This window comes from Pseudonaja textilis, chromosome 1, assembly GCF_049901715.1.
Source record: "Pseudonaja textilis isolate UNSWEBS1 chromosome 1, rPseTex1.2, whole genome shotgun sequence".
NCBI classification, from domain to species: domain Eukaryota; kingdom Metazoa; phylum Chordata; class Lepidosauria; order Squamata; family Elapidae; genus Pseudonaja; species Pseudonaja textilis.
Genome location: NC_141990.1, coordinates 21,176,189 through 21,191,544, shown reverse-complemented (window position 1 = coordinate 21,191,544; position 15,356 = coordinate 21,176,189). Strand labels below are relative to the sequence as shown.

The 15,356-nt window shown below is 39.9% G+C and overlaps 1 protein-coding gene across 8 annotated transcripts in view; it reads left to right on the top strand.

Annotated features, from left to right (window-relative positions):
• Positions 1-8,609, top strand: part of TSPOAP1 (TSPO associated protein 1) — a 70,290-nt gene extending 61,681 nt beyond the window's left edge. For 6 of the 8 annotated variants that reach the window (XM_087927689.1, XM_087927709.1, XM_087927672.1 and 3 more), the window contains 6 exons: positions 194-229; positions 1,403-1,506; positions 2,081-2,152; positions 3,125-3,223; positions 3,393-3,467; positions 4,492-8,609. In XM_087927689.1, the coding sequence (XP_087783815.1) occupies positions 194-229; positions 1,403-1,506; positions 2,081-2,152; positions 3,125-3,223; positions 3,393-3,419 (338 nt within the window). In that variant the 3' untranslated portion in view covers positions 3,420-3,467; positions 4,492-8,609. The remainder of the gene's footprint in view (positions 1-193; positions 230-1,402; positions 1,507-2,080; positions 2,153-3,124; positions 3,224-3,392; positions 3,468-4,491) is intronic. The other 2 variants (XM_087927675.1, XM_087927681.1) reach the window with 2 other exon arrangements.
• Positions 8,610-15,356: the final 6,747 nt, after the last annotated feature.

The following is a 15,356-nucleotide window of genomic DNA, read 5'->3' as shown; positions in this document are numbered from 1 at the left end:
TTAGCTTTTATGCGAGTTCTGCATATCCATAAGATGGCTGGAACTGTATATTTTCATAGGACTTGTATTTTCATTTAGCTAGATCATTCCACCACTTTCCAAAATAAATGTTCTTCTCCTTGGCTACTGCCTTGCTTAAGACACATTGGCAAACAAACATAGTTCGCTCCTAATACCTTTTGTCCCCCAACAGAATCAATCAGGGTGGAAGATCAGGTCCCTGATTTAGGTAAGTGTTGCTTCTGTTTTTCTTGATACTCCTAGGAGATTGGTGGCTGCAAGGAGATGTATGACAGCTCTCCCGAAATATAAGGCTTTCTTTATGACTTATAAAAAGAAAGGTGTCTCATCGATATCCTAAGAGGGCATAAAAATGTCTCTGTGATTGCAGAATCATACGATGATGTTTCTACGTTTAATAGAATCTTATGACTTAGGCTGTCAAGTTTATCCTTCTGCTCATAGCAGAAATCCAAGTTAAGACATCTCTGTCAAATAGCTGTTTAACATCTCCTTGAATGTATAGGTAGTCCTTGACTTACGACCATAATTGAGCCCAAAATTTATGTTTCTACATGAGACATTTGTTTACTGAATTTTGCCCCATTTTCTTGTCATAGTTGTTAAGTGAATCTGGCTTTCCCTTGGACTTTGCTTGCCAGAAGGTCACAAAAGCTGTTCACATCATCCAGGGATGCTGCAACGGTCATAAATATGAACTGGTTGCCAAGCATCCAAATTTTGGTCACGTGACCATGAGGATGCTGCAGTGGTCGAAAGTGTGAAAAATAGTCATAAGTCACTTTTTTCCATGACATTGTAACTTTGAACAGTCACTAAATGAACTGTTGCAATTCGAGGACTACCTGTTTTAAGTAAAGAAGAACACAGTCCTGTCATAGTCATGCTATTGTGTCATATTCCCATTTTCTGTCCCATGCATTTGGTTTTTGTTTCCTGTCTGAATAGGGAATGATCCTTGCTAGAATTTGAAAGCATAGAATATTGTCTCAGAATCCAGAAGAAGGAAACTGGATTTCCAGCAGCCAAAGTCAAGCCTCTATAAACCACCCTGACCTTTCTTATATCTAGCAAATCCAGACTAAATTATGGAGTGCATTTTGAAACGTGCAGCATAAATGATATGAAACAAAATATTTCATATAAATTTGGTCAATGTTTTGAACATGTCTGAAATTTATGTCTGGCAGAGAAGGATTTTTTTTTCATGGTAGAAGGTTGTATCGGCTCTTGGGTATGGAAGAGCATACATTCACAACTAGATCCCAATGAACAGATAAAGAACTTTGTTATATAAACCATTAAGAGAGACCCTGCTTTAAAGGAACAAATGCAACTTCCCATTCTGATCTGCTAGTTGTACATTTCCTTTCTGGCTTAGAAGCACCTGGAAAGCAAAATCCGAGTTCTGAGGACCCTACAAGAACAATGGTGGCCATTTTTGACTACAATCCCCAAGAAAATTCTCCCAATCCAGACACCGAGGTAAGTAGAGACATACCTCTACTTTGCTTAATCTTTGAAGCACTGTTAGAGGGTAGAGGTATGAACTGTTTAGCTTTGTGTATCATTTAAGGAATTGCCATGGGTGAAATAAATTCTGGAGATTGTCTTGTTCCTTTCTGGGTCTCCAAAATTGCTAGTTTCAATGTATAAACTGAAAATGAAAGTAATCCCTTCCTTCTCAGTTGCTTCTGTACTGGTTTTCTACTATTGTGTGTGTGCATGAATTGAAAGAAAAAAGAAAAACAGAAGAAAGACTAAAGTAATAATATAATAAATAATATAGAATTGCTGTCAATGAGACAGGTGGTCTATAAATGTTATATATGTGTGTTTATGACAGAAAGGGAGAGAGAGAGGGGGGGGGAGAGAAGGAGAGAAAGAGAGAGAAACTTCCAACCTTCATCACAAGTATAAACAAATTTAGTAATTCTTTATCCACTCTAAAGTCACAAACATCTCTTCATCGTATATCCCATCTCTTATCTATAAGCAAATGCATAAACTGTCATCTTTTCAGTGATTTTCTACTATTGTTCTTAATGTTTTTCTCTAGGTTGAGCTCAGATTTTGTGCTGGGGACATTGTGACTGTGCTCAGTTCCATGGATGATGATGGGTTCTATTACGTACGTATCATGCCGCTTTTAAAAAAATTCAAATGGTCCAAACAGTGCTATAGCTGGTAAATCAGAGGGCAGCATTGCTATGAATGGAACTGGGGTTGTGATTGTCCCAAAGGTGTCTTTTCAAGAGGCTTTCTGGTTTATCTTTGAAAGAGGTTTTGCTTCTCATCCAAGAAACTTCTTCAGCTCTGGGACAATCATGACCTGGATGATTGAGAATCTCCATAGACACGGGGGTATGATTGTTTCTATTTTAAGGCCTTGTGGAATATACTGATTATGCCTAAAGCCTCATGTGTGATGGTAACCTTCAGTTGGGTGAAGTGGTGCATCACGTGACAACAATTTTTGAATCAAAAAACCTCAAATGGGCTTACTTACAGAATGCCTCTAAAATCTGGGGTCCATGACTCCCACGAGACTGAAATTTTGGCAAAGTTGTGGCCATTTGAATGCTGTCATGCTGCTATGTCGCTGCACAGCCACAGTCAACCTCATCATGTAATTGTCATTTCCGTGACACTTCCAAGCTCCCTACAAGCTTCCTACAAAGAAAGTCAATGGGAAAGCCAGTAGCAAACTGAAAATCATTCCCAATGTCGTTTTGGCTTCTCTTTGAGTAAGGAAATATTTTTTAAATGACGATCCAACCGGTTGTAGGTTGCCTGGCTGAAGAATTCTACAGTAATGTTTGCCTTCCAGAAAGCATTGCTGATATCAGCAAAAGTGAGGGATCTGAATGTTCCAGTTTGGAAATGAAAGCATCTGCTTTTCTTCTGGAAGGACTCCTGATCTTTTGACAAGTACATAAAGTAATAAGCAGAGATCCAAGATATGAGATATATATCACTTTGCTTGGAAATAGAATGTGCACAAGAGCTTGATGGTAGGATAAAAGGAAAACCATCCCTTTCTCTGTATGCTTTTGAATCATCAAGAGATCTCCAACCAAACACTTCCCTTCTTTATCTGCAGGGGGAGGTAAATGGACAGAAAGGTCTTGTCCCATCTAATTTCCTGGAAGCTTTGCCATCAGATGGAGCATTGGCAAGTGAGCCAAGCCTTGGAAGGCAGGTGAGGGAGACATGTTGCCTGACTGGGACCCAGAGGTGAGGTTTTTATCACAGAACTGGAATGCCAGGAAATATGTGTCTCTTCCTCCATTCATGAATTCCACCAGCCCAGATAACTGAGCTATCTTTGTTTCATTTATCTATTCTTCTATGCCTGTGGCATCCCTCAGCGAGTTAGAAAAAGAAGAATCCAGTGATGCGTGTGAGAAAGTCAAGAGGAAGAGAGAAAGGCAGAGAATAATCACGTAAGTCCCAGATCGAATCCTTCCAGAATGCTTTTTGCCAGTTAGTAAATCTTTTATATAACACTGGACATATTGGCATCAGGATGAGAGCAGAAACGAAATTTTCCTTCCCATTCTGCAAATCAAGGGGCCTACTTCAAACAGATGCTTAAGACTGTCAAGGTAGATCCTTTGAATCTCCCCTCAATTATTGTCCTCTACCCAGAGCCAGTGCTTGCCTACAGCTGGTGTGAACTTGGTATAAAGCTGGCTCTTTATACTAAGTTGTCAGGCATAATTATAATTTCCAATACTTCCTGCCAGTTTCCTACGAAGAAAGTCAATAGGAATGCTGGTAGGAAGTTGGAAGTCACTCCCAGTGGTTTTTCTACCCTCTGTTTAGGCAGGGAAATATTTCTGAAATTGAATATTGGATCACAAGTTGCCTAGCCGAATTCTACATTAATTACTGCCTTTCAGAAAATATCACTGATGTCAGGAAATACAGTGTTCCAGCTTGTAAAAAAAAGTATCTACTTTTCTTCACAAAGAGCTCCTGTCCCTTTGACAAGTGCATACAGTAATGGGCAGGACCCCTCTACAAACAGAATGTGTGCTACTCCCAGATCAGTTTTGTACCCATTTGATCACCTGCCATAACCTTCATTCTGTAGTGCAAGGGTTGTTGTTGCAAAACCAGATCTACTGTAATATGTTTTCCTGGAGTTGCTAGATAGACAATTTTCTGCCGGTTGGAATTCCAAGTTCATTCCACCCTGAAAAACCTCTCTCCACAGACACACACACACACACACACACACACACACACACACACACACAATCACACACACCTCTAAATTTGAACAAGATGCAAATCCATGTATTGTTACAGTCCATGAATGGTTTCTAGTTAAAACTTAATGTGGATATTTATTTCTAAAGTTTGAACTTATTTTGGATCTAGAATTATTTATTGTTGAGGTTTGAGCCAGTGCTATGCATGCAATATTTTGTTTCTCATATTCACTGTTTTTTTATTTCACAGTGGTATCCAGTAGATCATCTGATACATCTTTCATTTTTGCTTAGCACCTGGACCGCCTACTGCCTCAGAGTCTCAGGGTTGGGTGTCTCTTAGGTGTCTCAATCCTGAGACCCTCCCTTTGGGGTATGAAGAAGAACACTGAAGGGAGGGAAAATTCACCCCAGGTCAAGCAAGAAGAATGGTGCTGAGCTCAGCTGCCATAGAACGTTGCAGTAAAAAAGGAATGAATCACGATGTAATCCACCATGGCATTTTATTTCCATGGATTACAAGATGTGTCAAGTGGTTTGGGAAGCAAGTATGAGCTCCAGAAAAGGGTTTCTGTAGAGACCCGTTGCTCACAATCTCTTCTCCCGTGTGTGGTATTGGCTGTAATGTAGTTCAGTGGATGTTCTCTATATTACTTTTCTTCCAGAAAGTATCTTCCTTGTTTTGGAAATCAAAGCTGCTTTTTGGGGCCTTTTCTCTCATCATATCATTTCTCTCAATCCAGAATTTATTTCATCGCCTCTCCTCAACCTGTTGCAAGTGGACGTTTTTCCTCTGGGGAATTGTTCTTCCCAGAAAGAATCGGTCAAGGGTCTAATTTGGCTAGGGGTGGCTGAAGGGTGGTTGAATATATATTACCTGGGAGTTCCTGCCCAAGAGCCTTCGTGTTTGTCAGTGGAAGACTCATACAACTGTCTTCGTATGGATTCTTGTTTTGATATAGCAACTTCTCTTTTTGTGGTACTCTAATGTAAATTGGGTATCTTGCACATTTCTGTCCCTGAGTAGGAATCAGGGCATTTACCATTTTTGATGGTAAGTTAAGGACTTGTCGATTGCCTTGAGGTACATAATTCTGTACAGTACCACGTGATAAATAATTTACTGTAATAATATCGCTAATCATTCCTTGGACATCAGATGTGACCAGCAAGCATTAGTGCAGTGCATAATACCAGACATGTCACTGGAAGGGAAAAAAAAATCACAAAATTGTGTCTCACTTACTTTGGCCACGTCACGTGGGGGAATTCACTGGAGAAAGCAACCATGTTGGGAGGAGTTAGCGGTAAAAGAAAACCAGACCACTGAAGAACATGGTTGCTGGATACCAACAAACTAACACCAACCAGAGCATAGAAAAACTCAAAGAAGTTGTGCAAGATTGGAAGATGTGGGGAAGTCTGGCCGCTAGACTCACTAAGATTTGGACACAGTTAAATGGATAATATCATCATCATCATCATCATCATCGCTAATCAGCTGACGGAATTTTACTTATCTATTCTTACCTTTCTCACAGTTTTTCCTGGAATACATTCAAACAGTTTGAAGCCTCTGAATATAAAATCTCATTAATATATTTTGTCAGGCGACTGCTCCTATAAAGTACCATGTATGGGGAAAACATTACTTCTGCTCCAGGTATGTCTTGGGAGCTCCCACAATGCCAGCTGAGATGTGGGGGGTATCATCTCATAAGCATCCAAATTATCCAGCTACCCAAGATCTAGGAAGGAGATTCCCCCCCCATCCTACATCCCTGCTTCCAATCTTTGCATTTTCATTAGTGAGGCTTTGACATTCCCACTGTCTTTTGGTCCACAGATTGTTACTGGCTAAAGGTGAGAGAATCAGAAAGTCAGGCTCACCCTCAGTTAAGGACTACTCTATGTAACATGTCCAGACTACAGATCATGACATTTACCTGATACATGGGGAAAAATCCCCCCAAATTCTACCGTCTAGTAAAGCGTGGAGATGATTTCTGGCTACAGAACTGTAGAATGTATGCAACTCAAGAAGAGTTATAATAGCTCGTTTAGATCTTCTGTGCTAGATATACAACTTAAGTAAGCTTTCTGTTTTCCATAGTTAGACTCTACTCAGAGTGTAAAGGTAATAAGTCTCCTTGGCTATTGCCTTCAGATATTGGTATTCACAAGTACACTACACCTGAAAAGGAGAGGTTTCATTTCATCTAATCTCAAGGGGTATCTTATTTCTGCTCCATCAAGTTAACTAGTTTCTCCTTTAATACCATTTAAGCCTATGGGCATTAACACATAGTGCAATATAAATTATGTATTTTGAGAAGGTCTCTGTCCTGAATTTAAACTCTGTGTACAGCATTGATGGATTCCCAATGCTGACATTTTGAGTTTGGAAAAAAAGACTGTTTCAACCTTCACTAATTCTCCAGCTTCCAGATTCATTGGGACTACAGCTTCCATTCCCAACTTGGAACATCATGGGTGAAAATCCTAAGAATTGCAATCCTAACAACTCTGGAAAGTATCTATTTTATGGAAAGCTGCTCTTTCTCTTGTACACCCCCTGTATAATTTATAATCCTCTGGAGTTTCTGCTTCACAGTTGCCTAGATCAATTCTTGATCGCTGCCTATTATTGACATTGAGATTGCCAGTTGACCTTGACTTAAATGGACCATCAATTGGGTTGCATTTACTTCATTTCATAAAAGATGTTCAACTCACCCTTAGCCTATGTCCAAGAATATATCAAAATGCAGACTGTACTGTATTATGGAAACATACGCTTTCTTTAAAATAGCTCTGAATGGAATCTTGATTCTTTTCTTGGTAGAAGACGTCTTTGCCTGGATCAAAGTTGGACCTAAAATTGGAACCATGTTCTTATGAAGTGAAATTCTGATGCAAATGTCCACTACTGAAGAAACACTTTGAGAGGGAGGGAGGGATAGGAAAAGAAGGAGAGAGGGGTGGGGAGAGAGAGAGAGAATGGCTAAGTTGGATTAAGTTGTTGATATGTACACGTATGAGAGTTTATCCTTTATCCCTGGTTACTGGCATTGTCCTTCTCCTCTGGTCTGCCTTTTGTAAGATTTCCAGCTGCTGAACTAAGCAGCTCTAATGGTGAGGATCAGTGGACAATGTGTCAGCCCATGTGCCTAGCCTGTGGGAAGGGGAACCCCTTATTCCTATTTCATGACCGAGAGATTTGTGTGTGCGTGTTTTAATAAATGTGCCCCCCATTCTTGCAGCCAATGAACCTCTGCATGTTTGTTGGGAGAAAGAATCATCTTGTTTTGTTCAATATGGATTATTGAGAAGGGACGTTGGATGAGCTATGTTTTTATTTAAAAAATAATAATTTATTATATTAAAGTCTATTTTCACAAAAAAAAATCAAGTGTTCCTATCAGAAATTTGCTTCTTTTTGGAAGAGGTTGGTGGGGGCTGAATGCAATTATTCAGTTGCCCTGATGGTGATGGTAGATTTACATCCCACCTTTCCTCTAGGACAGGGGTACCCAACCTTGGCAACTTTACAGGACTTTACAGGACTTCAACTCCCAGAATTCCTCACCAGCTTTACTGGTCTTTGGGCACTTGGGTTAGAAGAGGAAGCCAACAGAAGGGTGTTTAATTTCTTTGCAGCTTCCAAATACCTGAAATCTTTAAGTGTATGAGAAAATACTAGCAGAAAGCGGTAATGGGGTCCAGAAATATCCTATGGAGTGTACTATAGGAGAATTTGGCAGTGCTTCGTAACATTTACATGGCATATTCCTCTGTGGGACACAAACAAAGACAAGCAGATGAAAGCAATTACCACTTTCTCTATTCACACAGGCTGAAATTTTTGAGCGACTTAGTAGTATGCTGTTCATCTTTCCCATACTGGTAGTTGTCTACTTACTTGACAGACCTCCCCAGAGCTACTTATGACCTGCTTTCAGAATTATGGCAGCCAAACATTATACACACCCCAGGGTCACGTGATCGCTTTTTGAATATTTGGCAACCAGCTCACCTTTATAGCATTTGCAACATCCTGCAGTTGCTTGACCACAATTTGCAATATGTTTCACCAGCTTCCAACATTTACTTCTAGTTTTTGGCAAAAAACAAACAAACCCAGAGGCTCCCATTAGAATAGATCAGGAGTAGTGATTCAGATGGGAGTGGCCTGATGACCCCTTAGTTACCAACCTTAATTGTGCCCATGTTACTTGCAGCATTCCTTGCTAATGGTATTAATACTGGACAGTTTGGACACAATGTCCAAAATTCAACGAGTGCCTTCTATTCTGTGCCCTGTTTTCTATTCTATTATGTAATACATTAAAATGAATTCTGAATTTACCAGTTCTGTGGGTTTGCAAACTAGGGTCCTTAATTTAGAAATTCTTGTCTGCATCTCACTAACTCAGAAATAGAATACATGCAGGTGCCGAAGGACAACGGTGAGCCCAATAGCTACATTCATAGAGCATGTCATGGTTGGCAATTCTTTACTTATTTTTGTGTAATTAAATACTTTATATGCATCTGGCCCATTTCGTTAATTTGTAATAAAATGTATTTTGCAAATCTCAAAAGCAGATACATTTTAAATCAATTTCAATGGATTGTGCAAACCTAGGAATGGGTTGGGGATCAATGCCTCAAAAGTTTGGTGACACATTTATTGTGGTCAAAGCTCTGGGGGGGGGGGGGTGCAGTTGCATTGCAGCATTTTTAACTGAAGATGCAATTTCTCACATGGCCGTATTAACCGTTGCTTTCAAAGGAAATGTGTTGTAATTGCTTTGAATGTTGATCTTTTTAATTGCCCCAAATTGACTCTTACGCTCATCTAACCCAGCCGCAGATCTCCAGAATTTCAAGCAGGGATATTTCCCAATTGCATCTGAGATGTCACCAAGATGAATTTGGAACCAATAGTGCACATACATGTTATCTGTGAGCAAAGCATTTGTTTGCTTATAGAATGTACAGGTAGTCCTCGACTTACAACAGTCCATTTAATGACCCTTCAATGTAGTGAAAAAAATGACATGACCATTTTTCACACTTACGACTGTTGCAGCATCTCCATGGTCATACAATCAAGATTCAGGTAACTTGGCTCAGATTTATGACGGTTGCAGTGTCCTGGGATCACATGCTCAGCTTTTGCGACCTTCTGACAAACACATTCAGTGGGGAAGCCAGGTTCACTTAACAATCATGTTACTAACTTAACAGCTGCAATGAGCCACTTAGCAACTGAGACAAGAAGTTTGTAAAATGAGGCAAAACTTGCAGATAACAGATAATCAGAGTTGGAAGGGACCTTACAGGTCATCTAGTCCAACTCCCCGCCCAAGCAGGAGACCCTTCACCATTTCTGACAAATGGCGGTCCAATCTCTTCTTGAAAGCTTCCAGTGATGAAACTCCCATCACTTCCGAGGGCAAGCTGTTCCATGGGTTGATTGTTCTCACTGCAGAAAGTTTCTCCTTATTTCCAGGTTAAATCTCTCCTTGTTCAGTTTCCATCCATTATTCCCTGTCTGGCCTACAGGTGCTTTAGAAAATAGCTGGACCCCTTCCTCCCTGTGGCAGCCTCTCAAATATTGGAAGACTGCTATCATGTCTCCCTTCGTCCTTTTCTTCACTAGACTAACCAGGCCCAGTTCCTGTGACCGTTCTTCATATGTTTTAGTCTCCAGTCCCCTAATCATTCTGCTTGCTTTTCTCTGTACTTTTTCTAGAGTCTCAACATCTTTTTTATAATGTGGTGACCAAAACTGGATGCAGTACTCTAGGTGTGGTCTTCCTAAGGCTCACTTAACAAATCCAAAAAGATACTTTTTTCAAGAGGTAACTGCACTTTCTTCTTTTTCTTTTTTTCGCTTCTCATCCAAAAAGCTTCTTCAGCTCTGATTCTTCAGCTACTTGGATGAGCCGCAAAACATTTTCGGAGAAAAACAAGAAAGTCCAGTTGTCTCTTGAAAAAAGTACCTTTGGGAAAATCATGACCTGGATGAGAATCTCCGTAGTCACTAAAGAAATGTTTCACTTAGCAACATAAATTCTGGGCTTAATTGTGGTCGTATGTTGGGGACTACCAGGATATAGCCACCAAACTCAGTGTAGTGATTCTGAGTGGCTTACAATATAAGAATTGATTTTAAGAAATCAATTTAAAAAAAAACAGCATTGCAACAAAACTGAGGGTCCTAAAGTCTAATGAAACCCATACATGTGAGCCTGGGCCTATGGAAAGAGCCAAGGCTTTCCAGAAAACTAACAAGGTGATCTGCATCTTAAGGGAGATGCTGTTCTATAAGGAATGTGACTGAAAAAGCAGATATACTGGATCCCGTTAGATGCTACTCTTCTGGAGAAGGGACCTGGAGTGTGTCCACTCTGTTGCACTTCATGTTGTCGCTGTAAATAACTGGGACAGGCAACCCTGCACATAATCTGGCCCTATGCCATCTGGAGCTTTTCAGTGACCACCAATACCTCAATTAAGCCCAAATATGGCCTTCATCTGAATAGCGAGCCATTGCATTCACTTCCTACTAAGTTTAAATCATTAATCCAGGGACGGACAATACTTTTATGGCAACAACATCAGAAGAGAAGGCAGGGAAGGTTTCTACATGTCTATGGAAATTCTCAGTCATCCAGGCCATGGTTGTCCCAAAGGTGCTTTTTCAAAATGACAACTGGTCTTTCTTTTCTTTTTTTTTCCTTGAAGACGTTTTGCTTCTCATCCAAGAAGCTTCTTCAGTTCTGGCTGAGGAAGGATTTATGACTATGTCTTCAAGGAAAAACAAAGAAAGTCCAGTTGCCTTTTGAAAAAGCATCTTTGGGACTTGGTTTCCATCCACCTATTCTTTCTCCCATTTTGGGGGAATGACTTCATTATTATTTTATTTAAAATAAGTGCATGATTTCATCAGCACGTTCTTGATTACTCTGAGAGATGCCCATCCCTGCAATGATCTATTCAGGCTCCTTAAGATTGATTCCATTCAAAATCCTTTCTTTGGGAACTGATTCACAAATCAATTGCTGGCAATTGTCCCAGGCCTTGGGGTGCTAAGCTCTTGTAAGTTATCTGTTATGTGCAGAGGTGGTATTCAACAGGTTCTGACCAGTTCTGGAGAACCGGTAGCAGAAATTTTGAGTAGTTCGGAGAACTGGCAAATCCCACCTCTGACTGGAGATTTTGCAGTAACCTTCCCCTACCACACCCACCAAGCCACGCCCACAGAATCAGTAGTAAAAAAATTTGAATTCCACCACTGATTATGTGTGTTTTCTTCTGGACATACTTGACCTAAATTATTATGTTTTGCATTTAAAGTTGTCAGCTGCACAGAATCTTGCAGATTCAGATGGTCTCTATGTAGTATAATTTTTAAAAACATTTCCAAGTCCAGACCTGCAACTTTTCTTTTCTACAGTCTAGGTCAATGAAAAGGTATTTGCATATAGATTTAAATTGGGGAACAAAAGGTTATTTTTGAAATAGCAAACAGGACTTAACATTATTACTGTGCTTTTAAGTTTGCATGGAGCAATGTTTTTCAACCATAACAACTTTAAGAAGAGTGGACCTCAGCTACCAAAGCCCTCAGCCAGCTGTGCATATAATTTCTCAGTAACTGTTGTAATGAAGTGTTTCATTAAAAAAAAAATTCTGAAATTTTTTGAAAGTATTCTACTACATGAGAATTGTCATTATTTGGGAATTGAGGTCCATTTATCTTAAAGTTGCTAAAGTTGTGAAAACATTGCTTCATATAAACTTAAAAGCATGGAACAATGCTAAGTCCTACTTTGCTATTTCAAAAATAAGGGTTTCCCTAATTTAAATGTATTTGCAAATACCTTGTCATTTAGATTGTAGAAAAGTAGTTTTATACTTGGAAATAAGGAATTCTGGGAATTGAAGTCCACTATCTTAAGGAATTCTGGGAATTGAAGTCCACCCTAAGTTGCTGAGGGTGAGAAATGCTGATCTAGAGCGGACTAGAAAATGGGAGCAAGTTAAATTCTTTCAAGAAACATGGCATGTTTGCTGTGCATAAAGACCCACACATGTATTGCACACATAGATTTCCTGAATATTAGAGGTGGCAGTTGAGCTAAAAAAAAATCCAATAATTTAAAACTAAATATCCTGAAATCAATCTGCAACTCAAGGGACAGTTGTCAGGATTCCAGCAATGGCTCTAATTAAATCATGATTCTCGAACCAAACTTCAAAAAATTTCAAAGGATTTATTAGAGGCAACATATTGGCGCTGCCCTGTATGAAGCCAACTCTGGCATAGGTAATTTACAGTCACCTGTGACCCTGTTTCCCCCCTCCCCCCTGGGTGTCTCATAAACCAGATTCTCCAACTGAGCACATTCACAGGCTGGGTGTCACCATTCACGTTCTCCAATTAAACATATTCCCCGGGAAAAGCTCTGGTATTTTAGTTACAATCTTTTAAAGATAAGAGTTGGAATGTAATTTCACTTTCAAACTGCTGCACTGCTCTTCCAGATTTCCTTCCTCCCTCCCCCCCACTTTATGGCAACTACTAAAACAGGCATAGGAATGTTTTATGAGTTGACAATAGTTAAGGACAGTGGTGGGATTCAATTTTTTTTACTACCGGTTCTGTGGGTGTGGCTTGATGGACATGGCAGGGGAAGGATACTGTAAAATCTCTAGTCAGAGGTGGTATTTGCCGGTTCTCTGAACTATTTTATTTATTTATTTTGTCAAGCAATTACAAGATAACAGGTATAAGTACAAACATAGTTATGAATACATGAAATGGCTACATATAAGAAAAATAAAAAGAAACAATAGAACAGGGACGGTAGGCACAATGGTGTGCTTATGCACCCCCCCCAACAGACCTCTTAGGAAAGGGGCAAGGTCAATATTAGACAGTCTAAGATTAAAGTTTTTGGGGTTTGGGGAAGAAACCACAGAGTCAGGTAGAGTATTCCAGACATTGACCACTCTGTTGCTGAAGTCGTATTTCCTGCAATCAAGTTTGGTGCGGTTTACCTTGAGTTTGTATCTATTGTGAGCTCTTGTATTCTTGTACTCAAAATTTCCACTACCAGTTCTCCAGAACTGGTCAGAACCTGCTGAATACCACTTCTGGTTAAGGATAGAATGATGAGAAACAGCAGATGGGTGAAGAACTATATAACCTAAGCCACGGAGTTCAGTGTCTATGGCTCCAGCAATGTTTTAAAATCTCTTTATACTGCATAGTTGGAATCTCCTTTGGCACATAAGTAACATCCGAGGGTAACACTCAGGATATGGTCAAAAAGGCTAAGATGGAAGCCCTAAGTTCTCCACTTTTTAAAAATGTGTCTTGACTTTTTTTTTTTTAACTTGGATTATGCACTGACCGCCAACATCTGCCAGCCAGTCACTCTAGCTGGTCACATTGAGGTCTCTGACTTGCTAAAACCTAATATTAGAAGCTGCATGAGGCAGCTCTCAGCTTGCGAAAATCCTCTGTCAACGAACTTTCATGCAATAGAAATAACACATGCTGCAAGGCATTGCAAGGATTGCATGATCTGGTTTGATGGAGAAATACTGTAACTTTTTTGGTTCCTGGTTTGGATTGTGCCATCTTTTTAAAGCAATTTCACTTCCAGAGTGGAAAGAAGATAATTGCTTAGAAAGGTGATCACCTGCCTCTCCTGCCTCGTGTCACAGGATGAACCTGCAACAATCCTGGGTACAAATTCTTGCTCAGCCACAATTCTGTCTAACTACTATAGGCAGTCCTCGACTTACAACCACACCTGAGCCCCAAATTTCTGTTGTGAGGTATGACATTCATTTAGTGAGTTTTGCCTCATATTATAACCTTTCTTGCCACGGTGGTTAAGTAAATCACTGCAGTTATTAAGTTAGTAACACCGTTGTTAAGTGAATCTGGCTTCCCCATTGATTCTGCTTGTCAGAACATTGCAAAAAGTGATCACATGATCCTGGGACACTGCAGCGGTCATAAATGTGAGTCAGTTGCCTTGCATCAAATTTTCATCACATGGGGATGCTGCAATGGTCATAAGTGTGAAAAGCAGCCGTAAGTCTTTTTTTCAGTGCCACTGTGACTTCTAACAATCACTAAATGAACTGTTGTGAGTCAAGGACTAATCCAGAATTGTGAGCGCTGGTGGGATTTGCCCAGCATCTCTACGAAAAGTGACAATCATTTCCTTCACACTGAGATTGCTTCTTTATACCTGGGCACAGCTAAAATGATCTCGTGGCTAATACACATAACAAATTGCAACTAGCAAAATAAATATCTGGTGCTCAAGTTCAGAATAAAAGATGTTTTCTTGACAGCAATCTCTGAGGAAAGAAATGGGTTGATTTTAATAGACTCATTTCTGCAAGTAGCGGTGCCTTGCTAGGTTTGGTCATTGAGCAGATATTCTGGAGAAATATTGTATATCTTGAGAGGACAGTCATCATGTGCAACAAGACGTTTGAGAGCAGGCACTGATGCAAGGCCTGTGGCTCCTTAAGTTTTAAGACAAACATGGGTTCTTGTTTTTTTCTGCGCAAGCCTGGGAAAAGACCGCAGTGGCATGCATGCATGCCCAGCCCAACCCAATACATCTTTTTGGCTTCAAACTACTCACCAGCCAGGAGGTACATGTCATGCTTGGAGCACCTGTTTAAAATTTAGTTCTCAAACTGAGAAGCTTCGTCCTCAATGTTGTTGTGGCTACGTATGAAATCAGAAATCTGTAACTTGAGGGTAGCTGCATCTTACATTTCAGGGAATATTGATACTGAAATAAATAGGAATTGCTTTTGAGCAAAGCAGTTCAGCATTCTGAATAATTGGGATCTGGAGGAAAATGTTATCTGTTAAGTGATATGAATGCATTTGGGAAATAAGGCAAGGTAGTACAGAGAATACTGGATATAAATAGGTCACTGAAAGACTCAAGGATGAATGAAAATGGGGTTTGGTGAGTATCTACTTACCAAACACCAAGTCAGCTGGTGAAAAAGTCTGTTTTGTGTACTGTGATGGTATTGGGAAAAACCTTGGCGAGTCAG